The 11,974-nt window shown below is 43.6% G+C and overlaps 1 protein-coding gene across 2 annotated transcripts in view; it reads left to right on the top strand.

Annotated features, from left to right (window-relative positions):
* Positions 1-353: 353 nt before the first annotated feature.
* The window catches only part of CENPF (centromere protein F), a 71,270-nt gene continuing 59,649 nt past the window's right edge, over positions 354-11,974 (top strand). For both annotated transcript variants that reach the window (XM_048843165.2, XM_048843164.2), the window contains exons 1-3: positions 354-470; positions 5,957-6,163; positions 8,471-8,667. In XM_048843165.2, the coding sequence (XP_048699122.2) occupies positions 6,002-6,163; positions 8,471-8,667 (359 nt within the window). In that variant the 5' untranslated portion in view covers positions 354-470; positions 5,957-6,001. The remainder of the gene's footprint in view (positions 471-5,956; positions 6,164-8,470; positions 8,668-11,974) is intronic.

Here is an 11,974-nt window from a genome sequence, read left to right as displayed (position 1 = left end):
CATATCGTTTCCATGCGACCTTTCTTTTTCCTGCCCCTTCACAGCACCACAGAACCCAGCCCTGGTTTTGGTGAGGGATCTACCCATCCCATTGGACATACTGGCTGACGTGTTGCTTCTGAACCTCCCTAATAAACAGCCATTAACTCCCATGCCCGCCGCGATCGCTGCCTATGTGCGCCGACAGCCCGCCCCAGCCTGCGCTGCAGCCTCAGAGCCAATCACACCCCACCCTCCTCCCGCAACAGCCAATGGAGTTTGAATCATTCCGAACGCACCAATCGAAGAGGCTCGGCCCTGCGGCTTGAGCCCATTGGTCCAACGGGGAGGGCTGGTTTGTGAGCGGCTGCGCTAGTGGCCAATCAGCGCTATCCCGGGATGTGTGTAACTGACCGTGCGGCGGCAGCTTTTCGAACCTCGGCGCTGGGGAAGGGAGCGGGGCCGGGCGTCCGGCAGCCCCGGGCGCTGTGGTGAGTGTGGGGCTGGGGGGAGCCGGGTGCTAGCGGGCGCTCAGAGATCGCTTCTCCCCCTGCCTCTGGGCTACGGTTTAGGCTTCGTCCCTGGAAAGGCTCGTGTAAAACTGGCTCCTGCTTGGAGACAAGGGCGGCCGGGGGGCGGGAGGGCTCTGCCTTGCCCCAGCTTGGCTCTGCCCTGCTGTGTATCGATCCCCCTCCCCGAGCCTCCCGCTGCAGCCCCGGCTTCAGCTGCGTGTGTAAGCGTGGCCCCTAGCAGGCCGCCTGTGCTCGCCGGGAGTGTGCTGTGCTGGCCCAGCCTGGACAGGGCACTGGCCACTAGGAGCAGATTTGGGGCGGGTACTCCAGAGCAAGTGCCAGCAGGTCACTGTTTCTCAAACCCCCTTGTGTACCCTCCTCCTTGGAAAAACTGATCGTTTGTGTGCAGATCTCTTGGCTTAGCATCTTCTGACTCCTGCTGCACTGTTTTTTCTTGTGACTGCTGTCAACTGTTGTGAGAAAACGTCTTTCTTTGTAGCAAATGGTGAGCAATTTGGCCTGCTGGTAGGATGTTATCATTTTTCCTAGTACCACCTTGGATGACTTGTCCAAAGTCTTTACAGGTTTGTATGATTAGGGCCAAGGAGCTGTTTATTAGATTGTTGAGGATTTCACTTTAGATCTTCATGGAAAGCCTCCCAGAATGTCTAGATCTTCTGGGATAAGACTCAGTGGTAGAGCTCAGGACACAGCTAATCTAGGGCATGTCTTTGCTAGGGTTTTATAACACATGTAATCCCAGCTGTGAGGCTTGGCTTAAGACTTCTCTCTGTTGCTTGCTGCTTGGAGTGGCTTCTCACCTCAGAGGTATGGGTCCTCAGAGGCCCCTGCCTCTGGCCCCAGACCCACCCTCCCCCCCAGCTGCAGCCCCAGCCTTGGCCCCCTTACTCCTATATGCGTCCCCTCTCCCCACCCCCCTCTCCCCATTGGAGCCACAGCTCTGCTCCTGGCCCCACCTCTGGGAGAATGCAGCGGGGGGGATGGGGGAGGAGTGCAACTGTCAAAAGTTCAGGGACTGCTGTTCTAGCCTATAATTTTCAGGCCTTTCTAAAATTCCACAAAGCTGCATGGTCCTCCTCGCTGTCCGCGATCTCTGACAAGCATGGAAAGGGCACAGTTCTGCACTATTTTCATAAGCATTGCAAGCACAGGACGTGTGATCCTCCAGCATTTCTAGAGCCATAAGAAGAGTTGAATCAGTGGGGAACATGACTTTCTTGGAGGACAGATTGCTGTGGGACATAGTCAGAACCAATTCAAGGTTGTTGGTGATGTTCCTGTAGCACTGGTTCTGAGTCTGAGAAATGAGGATTAACTGGTGAGATTGCATTGTAATTCAGGTTTGAGATGACTAGCAGTGGTTGCAGAACTTTTGGTGCAGCCCTCTGGTGCAGGGAGACCAAAATGAGAGCTGCACTGAGAGTGGAGAAGTGAGTGGTGATTGTGCTGTGGAAACTTGTAACACTGGATTGTTGTTGGTCAGTGGGAAATCATTTTGAAGTCGGAAAATCCATTGTGGGGGCCCTTGTCATGTAAGTGTACAGGGCCATTTATCTCCTCCTATGCAGGACTATGACTCTTGGCAATGTGCAGGACATAGTGGATGGATTTGCAGCAATGAGATTCCCAAACTGGTGGGGTGATAGATGGCACGCATATCCCTATTTTGGCACCTTGCCACAGGGTACATCAACAGAAAGGGCTACTTTTATATGGTTATGCAAGCATTGGTGGGTCACCAGAAATGCTTCACCAACATCAGTGTTGGCTGGTCAGAGAAGGTGCATGATGCTTGCATTGTTAAGAACACAGGACTGTTGAAAGTTGCAATCAGCTACTTTCTTGACTGGCAGATTACTATGGGCAATGTTGAAATGTCAGTAGTGATACTGGGGGGGACCCAACCTATCTCTTTTTCTCTTGACTCATGAAGCCATCCACCTCAACAGCACCAAGGAAAGATTCAGCTACCAGCTCAGCATGTGTGGAATGACAGTTGAATGCGCTTTTGGTAGACAGAAGGGGCACTGGTGGTGTTTAATCACAAGATTGGATCTTGGGATGGGGAACCCATGGTTTAGCTGACTGCTGTGTCCTGCATAATATCTGTGAAGCAAAGCGGGAAAAGTTGCCACTAGGTTGGTGGTGGAGTGTCTGACTGCTGAGTTCGACTAGCTAGACATGAGGGTTGTTAAAGTTCAAAGTGAAGCTGTACGGCTCAGGGAGGCTTTGAAAGAGCACTTTAACATTGAGCCATAGTAATACGTTGTGTACTGTGTTCTACCTGGTCCTGCTGTTTTGGGGCCTTTTGGGAATTGTGTGGTGCTTGGTGTAAATCTATAAATATTACACTGTCACCGATTCTATTCGTTGTCATGCTGTACAGTAACTCTGGCACTGGAAATCCGTTACTCTGGCATTCTATGGGTGTGGAGAGGGAACCTCTCAAGGCTGCAACAGCAGCAGGTTCAGATAAAACACATAGGTACCATTGTTGATATATAGTAGAACCTCAGAGTTACAAACACCAGAGTTAAGAACTGACCAGTCAGCCACACACCATGTTTGGAACTGGAAGTACACAATCTGGCAGCAGAGACCAAAAAAAAAAAAAAAGGCAAATACAGTACAGTAGTGTGTTAAATGTAAACTACTTAAAACAAAACAAAAAAAGGAAAGCAGCATTTTTCTTCCGCATAGTAAAGTTTCAAAGCTGCATTAAGTCAACGTTCAGCTGTAAACTTTTGAAAGAACAACCATAATGTTTTGTTCAGAGTTATGAACAACCTCCATTCCCAACCCTGATGTTCTACCGTAGTCACATTGGAAAGTGCAAGTTACAATTCAGAACTCCCTTCCCTTGCTCCCCTAAAGTTTTAAACGAGATGCACGTACTGACACTTTATTAGAGTGCTTGTGCACAGCATCACTCAGAGCAACAGTCATGCTGAGTACAGCCTGCTAGGGGTGAAGGAATTACTCAGTGGCATGAAACTGAGTTCAGGGCAATGCTACTGAATACTGGCACCATTTTCTACAGGTGGTGGTGATTTTTAGGTAATAGCTCCTGAGGGTAACAAAGATCTAGGGAGCACAGCTGCTGCTGGCATTCTGAAGCTGTCCACATGTTGCTAGCCTGGGTACTGCAGTGATGCCTTCCAAAGTTATCACGGACTGGCATGGGAAAGCATCCTACTATGGAGGAAGAAATAAGGCTTCCATCCCAAACCTTTGGCAGAGGATTAAAACTTTCACGGAGATACTCTTCATTGCGCTGTCTCGGGAGGATACAAGGAACCGTCCCTGTGTATGTAAACAAACTGCTCCACCTAGCCCCTCTTGCCTAATTCTACAGGGGGAATGAAAAGCAGATAATGCTACCTCTTTGTTGTACCACTTCCTCTCTGAGTGAATTAATGAAAAGTCGATAGCTGTGCCCTGTTAAATTGGGGATGCCATAAGTACACAATTGTAATAGGAAAAACAAACACTTACCTAAGGTTCCTTACCCTGCATTGGGCTTGCCTGTGCTCAGCTGCTGGGACTGACTGGGCTGCGGTGGAATCTCAAACAGGTCCTGGCTCATGGCATAGCTGGATTCCCCGGTTGCATGGTTTTCATCCTTCACTTCCCCTCCACCTCCTTGTCCTCACTGTTCACACCAGGGGCCTGTGGCTTGGGCTCCTCTGAGTTATCCACGATGGTTTGTGGGGTGGCGATGGCAGATTGACTGTTGGCCTCTTTGGCCTTCTGATATGCCTGGTGCAGATTCTTTGCTTTCACATGGCACTGCTGCTAGTCCCTGTCGCACCTCTTCTCCTGAATTCCCCCATGCAGCCTGCTCAAAGGTGTCCACATTTCTGTGGCTGGTCCATAGCTGTGCTTACACAGCCTCTTCTTCCCAGAGGCCCAGGAGATCCAATATCTCCTGTTTACTCCAAGCTGGAGCACATGTGGCTGGCATGTTCAGCTGGGCAGTTGCACACAGGAATGGAGAAATGCTAGGGAGACAGTCAAGAAAAAGGCATTCAAAAAGTTGCGGGACTTTAACAGGGAGATTTTTTCATTCTGGTCTCTGATCCCTGGGCAATGGAGTTTGCAGTTGTGACTAGAGCCATCAGTGTCAGGCGTTGTGGGACAGCTGCTGGAGGATTGTTAGTGCCGACAAAGGTAACGCAGCATCTATACTTGTTCTGCATTGACCTAGGTACGTTGACCATGGTTCAGCGTTGCTTGGGGAGTTGGTGTTACTGTGTTGCTGTAATGGGGCGCTTACATCAGTAGGAGAGACATTTAAGTGTAAACACATGCACAACTATGTCGACAACTAGGCTTAACATCAGCCTAACTTGTTAGTGTACGCCATACCTAAGTGCTTATTTTCATTTGGTAGTACAATAGCTTCTCAACAAAGAAAAATCTGTATCTGCTTTCCTGGCAATTATTTGCAGTGCTTCAAACTAATAAACTTTTTCTGTCTTAATAATCTCAAAAATTTGATTACTTTATTTGCCATTACATCAAAATACAGTTCATTTTGAAGAAACAGGTAATCCTACAGCTGCATCAATACGCACAGTGGTTGAATGCATGTTTACATTTGAGTGTTTGCCTCAGGCTGGCAGAAACAGTGCTTACAAACTACTTTTGTACTCTGCTACTCAGCTATTTTGCTTTCCAAAAACTGTAAAACTTGTAAAGAGAAAAGCACAGCAGATACCTAAAATGAAGGTATAATTTTTCTCAGCAGAGAAAGCAAGGCTTTCAGAGTGAACACGTGTGTGAGTGTTTTGCATACATAGCAACACATCAATGGAAAGATCTTTAGCAAACTGTTTTTGTGTGATCATAAAAATAACATAGTAGGAGGCATCTTTCTGAAATGCATCTCAAGTGTGGGGACCAGTAGAGGTAAAATTATCCCTATAGGAGATGGAAGTCACTTACCTTTTTCCAACTTAATTTAATAAGCTATGTCTCCACTAGTACTTTTGTCAGTAAAACTTTTGTTGTTCACCAACAAAAGTGCCAATGTGGGCTGCACTGTGTCTCCCACTGACATAGCTACTGCTACTTATTGGGAGTGTTTTAATTATGCTGATGGGAGAATTCTTTGCTGTCAGCATAGAGCAGCTATATGGGAGACCTCACAGCAGTGCTGCTGTAAGGTCTCTAGTATAGATATAGCCTAAGGAATCAGAATGTCAAATTAGAAGTTATGCTCCAGATATAAATTGCTAACCCTGGTTCAAGAGACCGGAATGTGATCCAACGTTGTAACAGTTTCATAGAGTAAAATTCTTTTGAGCCCTGTCTTAATTATTATGAAAGTGAGGAGTAATTTTAAAATACATATTCTTTACTGCATTCAACGAATAACATCAAAATTTTGAAACCTAAGCCTTTTAAAAATCAGTTTTAGTAATGTTCTCCTTGTGTTTCAGGTTCAGTGATATTCACTTTGTATTAAGGAAAAAAGCAGATATAAAATGAGCTGGGTTGTGGAAGAGTGGAAAGAAGGCCTTTCCACAAGGGCCCTTCAGAAGATTCAAGAGCTTGAAAGTCAACTAGACAAGCTTAAAAAAGAACGGCAGCAAAGACAGTTTCAGCTTGAATCACTGGAGGCAGCTTTGCAAAAGCAGAAGCAGAAGGTAATAGTTTTAATGCACCATGTAACTTTTAATGCAATTTTGTTCTGCTCGTATCCATTCAGAGTGCTGCTGCAAAGATTCTCCTGCCTGTCACTTTGACCACGTCACCTCTCTTGGCACCCCTCTGTTCTCTATTGCAGAAAACAAGCTGCTTGTCTTCACTTCCAAGCTCCTTCATGGCCTACCCCAACCAAGGCATCCTTTTTTCACTCACTATTGAAATGTCAACTCCTGCATCCAATCAGCCCATAATAAATTTTAAATTTTTCAACAAGCACCTTTATGCTTTCTCCCATGCTGACTGTCAACTTATGCTTGGGAGGAGCTCCCCATAACCATCCGCGAAGTCCCTTCATCTTCTTTCAAAGCCCTCCTTGCAACTATCCTTTGCTGTGATGCCTACAAAAACTTGACAACAGTTAGGCTGTGGTCTCAGTACACAAGCTGCCTATCCTAGTGACCAATGTTTTCTCATTGTTTCCTTGTACTCTCCCCTTTTTCCTTGTCTTGTACTTAAATTGTAAGCTCTTTGGGATAGGGATCGTCTTATTGTTCTGTTTGTACAGCGCTTAACACAGTGGGGGTACTGGTCCATGACGAGGGCTCCTAGGTGTTATGGTAATAGCAGACCATCACTTATACAATGCGTCTAGAGTGCTGTGCAAACATTAATCTTATAAGGCACAGTGGAAAAAGTAAAATTTTTTAAAAAGACCTTTATGTAAATTGTTTGGATTATACAGGGTGCTTTGTAAAACAAATTATTTCTACAAATGGACATCTGTGAACACTCATCACTTCATATAAAATTTTTATAAACATACCAAAATTGTCATGTTGATGATTTGCGCCCAGTTTCTCATATCAGATACTCATTGGTATTTTGTGAACGATTAGCTCAACTTATTTTGTACCCAGCAACAGGCTCATTCAGAATTTACACAAACTTGTCTGTATATGTGTGGTGGTTTTAAAGTACTGGAATAAACTCTGTTATAATGGCTATTAAAAATTGCTGCTTTTATTTTCCTAGAGTCCTAGGCCAGAAGGGAGCATTGTGATCATCCGTTCTGATCTTTTATATAACATAAGTCTCAGAACCTCCCAGAAATAATTCCTGGAGCATATCTTCTAGAGAAACATCCAGTCTTCACTTTAAAATCTAAAAATATTATGTACAACTGTAATAATCCCCCATTTATGCATCATCAGCATAGTTTGAACCCCAAACCTTATCATTATTCGCACAGACTATCACTTGAGCTAAAAGGACTTAACTCTTCGGTATAGAGCCTCCAATTTAATCAGGGCTTTAGTCACAAAAAAGCCATAACACCTAGGTTTATAGCTGATCAGATGAATATTTGCAAAACGTCTATGCTGCCATCAAAAAATTAACTTACCAGTAAAATGTAGACTACTCACTCAGTTTTTTGTGCTAATAATCAATCTGAGCAGTGATTCACACCTGTGTAAAGTAGTGAATGAAAATTACACTAGCCCACTATCCAGGCCTTGCTATGTATTCAGTCTTAACCTGTCACTGGCCTCTTGCTCTGGTAGTGCTTTTTTGGGACCATTCTATCAGGGATAGGAATGTATGCACTATACTTTGCAAAGGCTGGAAATATCAAATCTGTTTTCCAATGCTACATAACGCAACACAGATCATGAGAGAGAGGGATCTTGAAATTGTATTATTCTGATTACTATCTTGCATCCCTACTTCAAATCAGACATGGCTGCTCCAGCTGCTATCTTGAGGCAATGCAACTTGAGCATTGATTTCTAACTCTAGTCATTCAGGAAATACTGATTGCTAAAATTGACAGATTTGAAGGGAGAGGGGCAAGATGATGATCAGAGTCATCAGTTTAGCTCGTCTGATGATGTGCAAGGGCTGGATAGGTGTTTTTATAGCCAATAAACTCTTCCAAGAACTGGTGTGGGGCCACTGATTAGAGAAATCGTTTTAATATTAATACCTAGGTGGAAATTAACATAGACTTGTGGCGACTATATTTTGATTTTAAATGTTACACAGGGAAGCCTTTTCAAAAATGTGATATGGACATTATTAGAATAGCAAAATAGCTTTGTGTGTAACTGAAATTTTCAGTGTCAGGCCTTTGAAATGTAGTGAATAAAAATATTCTCAAGTACTACTTTATAATGAAGCAGAAATTGTTTATTTTGTAAGTGGTCTCCACGCTTCACTCTGAATAAAGAGGTTTATTCTCAGGCTTGATCAAAATTTTAAAATAAGATTTTTTTTTTATGTTTTTTATAATTGACTAATCAAATTAGGTTGAAAATGAAAAAAACGAAGGAGCAACACTAAAAAGAGAAAACCAGAGCTTGATGGAATTGTGTGATAATCTTGAAAAAACAAAGCAGAAAATTTCACATGATCTTCAAGTAAAAGAATCACAAGTTAATTATCAAGCGGGACAACTAACTTCAAGCAAGAAACAAATTGAAAGACTAGAACAGGAACTTAAAAGGTGAGACCATACTGTTCTGCTTTAACTTAAGTGTGTCTGTTATCCCATTTAAATATTATTTTGCTTAGAAATGTAGATGACTATCAAATTACTGTCTTCGTCCACTTTATCTTATTTTAATTTAACTGTATTCCATGTTTAAATAGAAGTTTGAATTTGTGGCCAAAATCTTCAAACCTGGGTGCCTAAAACAGGGCTCCTAAAGTCCCACCTTTAGGCCTCTGATTATCTAATGTAATGCACACCTGGAACTCCTACTGAGCTCAGTGGAATTCATAGGTACTCAGCACATTTGAATATTTGGCCCTTTCTTTGTTGGGCAAAAAAAGTTTTATGTTTCAAACCTGTTAGCTTAACAGGATTGAAAAAAATACATACTTTTTTTGCCTGTCAAGATTAGGCCTTGTTAAATATGTGCCTAAACACTTGAAAGTTGTCTTGGCAAAATTCATCTTTTATAGCACAGCTTGGTGTGTGTCCACATTTAATTTTCTCTACTCCAACAAAATCTGCTTTTTCTGGCATTAATTATTTCTCTTTTTCAGAGTGACATAAGTCCCCTGCCAGTATAGTTCTTATGGATGCACATGTACCTGTACAATATAAGCAGTCCCCTACCTTCAATCCCACAATGCAACTTTCCCTTCCAGAGTGACTGTCGGTCTGGTAGTACTCTTGAACTCCACTGTCCAGAGTGCAGCAACCTGGAAGTTGTCCTCCCCTCGCTTTTAAATGCCAATATGTTTCTTGTTCCCTGCTACATTTTCACTGAGTGTAGGTTCCTAGTTCTGTCTCATGCTGCTGTCCATTCCAAGAGGGGAGGTGTTCAGTTTCCTTGCACTGTGTGGGGAGGAGCATGGGCAGGCACATCTACAGCACTCCTGCTGGAAGAAGAATATTTACAGCAATTGGGTGAAGGCTATGGCAAAATTCAGCCTTGTCAGAGAGGTTCAGTGCTACACAAAGGAAAAGGAGCTGAGGCAGTGGTACCAGAAGGTGAAGAAAAGATGAATTTTGGAGCCACCTGCATGACCTGTCTCTCATTGTGAGCAAGGCACTATATTCTGGAGGGGCCCTGCCTCCTCCCCGTAACCCTGTGGACACTCCTGGTGAGGAGAAGGTAATCCCTCCCTGTAGTAATGGATGAGCAAGAGGTATCTGGCCCTGACCAGGAAGGTGGGGACAAGGAGGGATACAGCAAGGCAGGTGACAACCAGGAGCTGTTTCATACCTAGCCATGACATGCGTCAATGTTTCCTCCTTGGGTGAAGGCAGAGTGTGATAGGTGAAAGTGGTTAATATCCCATTAAATAAACTATTGTTTGCTGATATGCCTTAACTTTTAGCAAATGCATACTTGTGTGCAGACAGTAAGGTGGTATTTCCCCTATATCCTCCGCATACCCCCCCATTATGGCTGCAAACAGTCAGCCATTACTCCACATTCCCCACTTTGTCAGTCATCCGTAACAGACGCTCTGGTGTGGGTTTTTCCATTCTCAACGTTCTCAAAGTGATCTGCCCCTTACCTAGTTTCTATCAGGAGCTGTACCCAAATCTAGATCTAGTGCCCATATTATAATCAAATCTTCCTCTCCAAAAAGACAGACCAGCATACAGTGTACTGAAAACGTCTCTTTTAAAACAAGACTTTTACTGCAAAGGTTCTAACTGCATCAATAGTAACAGGAGGCAGAATTGTTTGTAGCAAAGTCAATGAGACACAATTGACAATAACTAGCTTCATTAAGTTGATATCCTAGGATTACAATTACATACAGAATCTATGTGTATACGTTCTCTAATAACAAATCTGCACTTTAAGGCATTACATGTAGCTTGACAAAGCACTATAAACCATGAATTGAAACATAGTGCACTCTAGGCTTAGAAATTCAAGACTATGCGACCTACACTTCCTTTCAGTTGAGATAGCACTGCAATGTTAGTGATCTGATGGCAGTATATACAGTGTGGAAAGTCATCCTGAACTGCAAGTGCATACATACCACGTGGATCGGATACAGCGGGCACAAAGCGGAGACACGTTCAATTTTAAACATTTCAAGGAACAGTATGGCCAGAGAAAGGAAGCAAGTTGGCACGCTATCAGTTTGTGTCTTGCGGTGCTTTGAGGTACAGACAGAGCAGCCTGTTAATTTTTACACACAAAGCTTTCTGGTTTGTGGGCACAATTTCATGAACTTTTTTTCCAGGGAGTAGTATGTAAGGCTTACCCAACCATTATGTTGAAGATACGCTTTGATCAGCCCACCATGGTATGACACATCCCCATGCCACTTTGCCAGGACCTCTGAGGGGGATTATTGCAGAAAACAGCATGGCTGCATGCTTCTATGGGCATACTAAGGCCTCTTAAAAAGCTCCTCCTTTGCCACTTTAGGATTATTTCAGGAAGTCATGCCCCTTGCTAAGTGCAGTTGTCTTTATTAAATGCTATCCTTTTTATATATCAGAATGAACCCTATCCCCTCCCCAAGGCATTGGGTTAAGAAACTTGCTCTACTCTCCATGTAAGGTCTAGCACTCATTTTGCCTTAATAATTTAGAGGCAATCCACATAGTTCTCATGTACAAGGTGGGAAAATCTGAGTAGCTGCAACAATTATGTCATGGAAGGCCACCTCCCTTCCTCTCCACCTAACAGTTCTCTCTTTATCAGTAACCTTGATAGTGGGATTCTCCTCAAGATTCTCCCTAACACCTGTGCAGATGTCTGGTCACTGTCAGAGCCAAAAGGAAGTGCACAGAGAAGGATGTGCTCTGTGAGGTTATGCAGGTGTAAAAGTGAAATGCAAGAGCAATAAGGCAGGGGTGTGAACAGCTGCTGAAGGAGTAGAGGGAGGATAAAGATGCAAAAAGAAATGCTGCTGCTGATCCAGCTGCTCAAATACATTGTTGATCAGGGAGCATTAAGGATCTCACTGAATTAGTTCACCCACTCCAAAGCATGGATAAATATGGGGTGTTGGGGGATCATAGACACCTCATCCCCTTGTGTCAGTTCCCTCTGTATTCTACTCCCATGGACAACGTTAGGGAACAAAGAACTTTGATTACACATACAGTCATCTGTGATGCACTGACATCTAGTCTGCATGTTGTACTTGTACCTAGTAAAGTTATTTATAAGTAATCTTTTTTTTTTTTAATGTCTAGCATGCCGTGGTGTTAATAAAATACATACTTGAAAGTTGGTGCAACTTTATTGTGACTCTTTAGTATTGCAGTGCTAGAAAGTAATACAACCAGAAAGGCTTCCATACCTCTCAAAAAAGTCAATACA

Source organism: Caretta caretta, chromosome 3 (assembly GCF_965140235.1).
Source record: "Caretta caretta isolate rCarCar2 chromosome 3, rCarCar1.hap1, whole genome shotgun sequence".
Classification (NCBI taxonomy): Eukaryota; Metazoa; Chordata; order Testudines; family Cheloniidae; genus Caretta; species Caretta caretta.
This window is presented reverse-complemented; position numbering and strand designations above follow the sequence as displayed.